The sequence below is a fragment of the Gastrolobium bilobum genome, unplaced genomic scaffold (assembly GCF_033153095.1).
Source record: "Gastrolobium bilobum isolate Gb01-03AN ecotype WA unplaced genomic scaffold, APGP_CSIRO_Gbil_v1 utg18236, whole genome shotgun sequence".
Classification (NCBI taxonomy): Eukaryota; Viridiplantae; Streptophyta; class Magnoliopsida; order Fabales; family Fabaceae; genus Gastrolobium; species Gastrolobium bilobum.
This window is the reverse complement of record NW_026897813.1, coordinates 31,520-35,091: the sequence shown is the minus strand read 5'-3', so window position 1 is coordinate 35,091 and position 3,572 is coordinate 31,520. Positions and strand designations below refer to the sequence as shown.

Here is a 3,572-nt window from a genome sequence, read left to right as displayed (position 1 = left end):
AGGAAAATGAAAGGATCAAAATTGATATTGATTTGGTATACGGAGAATTGATAAGGTTCTGTACTAGTTTAAAGCTATTGCTGGTTTCATTTGACTTTTTTGTCTCTCTCCAATTAAACTCAAATTGAAACCACTTATGCAATTGAACCCAATAACATTATTGTAAATCAATTTTGAAGTTCATGAGAATAAATGTAACTGAAGCTACAATGTTCATGCTTCATCACCACTCCAATTATTCTTCACCTTTGGACCTGTGGGTCCTTCCGCTCCCAGCACTTCCTTTGGTAAACTCTTTACAAAATTTTCAAAAGCAGATTTTAGCTTCCCAGGCAACAACTTCTCCACCTTCTTCAACTCATCATCTATACTGTAATCAGTTTTTGGACCCCATTCCCTGAAATAGTTCAACCAAGCTGGCTCTACAACTGCAGATCCTAAATACTCTGCACAAACCAATTCATATGTCCCCATATCCATGACTAAGTCACCCTTCGAATAATTACTCAGATGCACGGATTACTCAAAGGTGTTTAATATTTACTTAACGACGTTTAATGTAAATTTAATAGATATGTTTAATTGTTGGAATGAGATAGTATAGGTGGGTTAATTGCATCAATCTAAAGTTTAGGGTAGTTTTTTGAAACACCACCTAAATTCAAGGTGGTTTTAGGTAATTTAGCCTAAAAAAAACAACGGAAAAAAAAAAGAAGAAAAAAGAAAAACTTCTAGGGCTCACGATCAGATATCCCTTTGGAGGGATATAGCTTTTCTTCCGGAAGTATGGGGCCACCAGCTATTGCATTCTTAGTTATGGGTTATTTAATCCATGATAGAATAAGATTATATGTCGATTTAAAAAAGCAATGTCTTAGAACCTTACCTGAATAGCCAACTCCCTGGTTGGGCAAATGCAGAAAGCTTGAGGAGCCTGCAACTTTGGATCAACTCGACTAAGCATACCAAGAAGGAAACACGTGGTTTTTCCGGAACCGTTATGCGCGTGTACGATCAAATCCCTATTCGGAGGATTCAAGATCATAGGCAAGGTTACGGCTTGGATCTTACTAGGTTTCTGGAACTTCATCTCCACGTAGAGTCCCTTCAAAAGCTCCGGTGAGAGATTCAATTCTTCGAAGGTGGTAGCTGACGTGTACGGAGTGTCGCCGGACGAAACCTGCACCGAAATTCAAAACCATAAACCGTCAATTTCTCGCCGAGAAAGAGAGAAAAGAGAAATCGGGAATGGGGATCGAACCAACCGCTTGGATGTTGGAGTCTTCAGGCTCGTCCAAGAACTTGGGAGAAGGCTTCTTGTTCTCGTCGCTCGTTAATCCGACGACGTTGAGCGACGAGGAAGCCGGATGAGCATCGCTGGCGGAGGTGGTTTCGGCGGTGGATGGTTCTGCCATAGCAGTAGACGAGAGAGTGAAGAGTAAAAAAGGAATTCACAGTTTCAGAGGGAAGGAGAGAGTAATGGATTGAGGTCTGTGAAGAGTAATTAAATAAAATAGACATATACTACTAATATATATAAAGAGAGAGGGTACTAATTTGGAAAGATTTTCTATGGATATAATTGCAAAAAAAATCTACTAATATTTAATTATGATTTTGAAGGATTGAAAAAAATCACATAATATTTGATTAAGAATTTAAAAGATTATTTTAGAGTGTAGTTAAATTCGGTGGTATTCAACAAGTATTTTAAATAAAGAAAAAAAATCTTGTGATATCAAAATATATATTTTAAATAAAGAAAAAAAATCTTGTGATATCAAAATATATGACGATTTTAATTTAATTTGGAAAGATTTTCTATGGATTGAAATTTTAAAGAATTTCGTAATTCCAACGCAAAAAAAATCTACTAATATTTAATTATGATTTTGAAGGATTGAAAAAAATCACTTAATATTTGATTAAGAATTTAAAAGATTATTTTAGAGTGTAGTCAAATCCGTTGGTATTCAACAAGTATTTTAAGTATAGAAAAAAAATCTTGTGATATCAAAATATATGACGATTTTAGTTAATTTTCTATTAATGTAAATTTTATTAGATTTTTTAGTGAGAAATACAGATATGATGTCTTTTTTACAATCTTATACTAACCTCTATGTTTTCTTAAGATTTCTAATTGCAAAGTTTTCTTCTTCTTTTGGCGGGTCTACCCGCTCGAAACCGGGTTTCACTATGAGAGCTTCATCAAAGCTAAAAAAATGTGATCCTAATAGGTATAATAAAGCTTCAGATAAAATAATGTTTAGTTTATTTAATTTTTTGTAGAACCAAAATTAATTGATCCTAATAGGTATAATAATTAAGCTCAATAGATATAATATTAATAAATATTAATAATATGCTAAACAATTTTTCATGCAGAAAGTAAGGAAAACATTGAATGTTGAATTGTTTTACCACCTATCAAGTTCTAAATTCAAATTTAAAAAGTTTGAATTTTAAATATTAAATATTTTTTACCCAATAGGCATAATAATAAGTATTATTTATAGGCTTAACGATTTTCCATACAGAAAGTAGTGGGAAACATTGATTGCTGAACTTTTTTATCACGTTCAAAATTCAAATTTGAAAAATTACTAAAAAAGAAAACTTTGAAAATGGTTTCAAGTGTGAACAGAGAGTGGATATAGAAGGAAATAATGACACATCAGCGAAGTTTCAAAAGAATGATTTTGTCACACAGACAAGATTGTAACACTACATCATGCTATATTATTCTTTTATCACGAAGACACTCTATATTAAGAAGCAATATAATATTGATATGAATATTGACATAATATATATTTTTTTAATAAAAAATTGTTATTAAAAATAAACTATATTAATACTATTTTCTCTCTATAAGTCCTTACAATTTTTTTGGTAAAATATTATATAAATTTTTATGACATTATATGTTCCAAAAAAATCAATTATTAAGTACCTATAAAATTTAATTGTTGGATGTATAATTCTTCAAAAATCACAATCACGGGTAAATATTTTGTGTTAATTATGCTCTTACATCAAAAGAGTAAAAATTTAATTTCTTTCATATGCATTAAATTAAAATTTACATATTTATAGTGAATACATTTTTCTACTTTTTTTAACCGAATAATATTTGTCATTTTCAATTTTGTTATTTAATTTTAAAATTTAAAATTTAAATTGTTTTGTATTAATTATACATACTTTTAAAAAATAATTTTGTTCTCTTTTAATTTATAATTTTTATATATATTTTAAATTGATTATACCTATATATTTAAAAGGTTTATATTAAATATTTTCTTAAAAATACTTGTATGGAAATTTTTTATCTTTTTATATTATTCTTTTAAGTTAAGTTTTTATTTTATTTTCTTTTAAAGTATAAATATGTTATTTCTTAATTTTTTTTCAATTAAATTTCAAATTTCAATTTATCAACTATATATATATTTTTATAATTTTAATTTTTTTTTCGTTTAATCAATAATTTTATTTTAAATTTAAATGTATTATATATATATACATATATATATTAACATATAGATAAATTTAATGAGTTGGTTGTA

The 3,572-nt window shown here is 28.5% G+C and overlaps 1 protein-coding gene across 1 annotated transcript; it reads right to left on the bottom strand.

The window, feature by feature from the left end:
* Positions 1–213: 213 nt before the first annotated feature.
* On the bottom strand, positions 214–1,415 carry LOC133310534 (DEAD-box ATP-dependent RNA helicase 38-like). Its single transcript, XM_061511469.1, has 4 exons — positions 1,266–1,415; positions 887–1,180; positions 743–809; positions 214–446 (listed from the first exon to the last, which is right to left on the bottom strand). Exons 1-4 carry the CDS (start codon positions 1,413–1,415, stop codon positions 214–216), a joined length of 744 nt encoding a protein of 247 aa, XP_061367453.1.
* Between the last annotated feature and the right edge of the window lie 2,157 nt (positions 1,416–3,572).

Excerpts from the sequence above, each read along its gene's own strand:
- LOC133310534 (XM_061511469.1), bottom strand. The coding sequence starts at position 1,415 with ATGGCAGAACCATCCACCGCCGAAACCACCTCCGCCAGCGATGCTCAT. Across the intron at positions 1,181-1,265 it reads AAGACTCCAACATCCAAGCG|GTTTCGTCCGGCGACACTCC; the intron begins GTTGGTTCGATC and ends ATTTCGGTGCAG. Across the intron at positions 447-742 it reads CTCCAAAGGGATATCTGATC|AGTATTTAGGATCTGCAGTT; the intron begins GTGAGCCCTAGA and ends TGGTTTGTGCAG.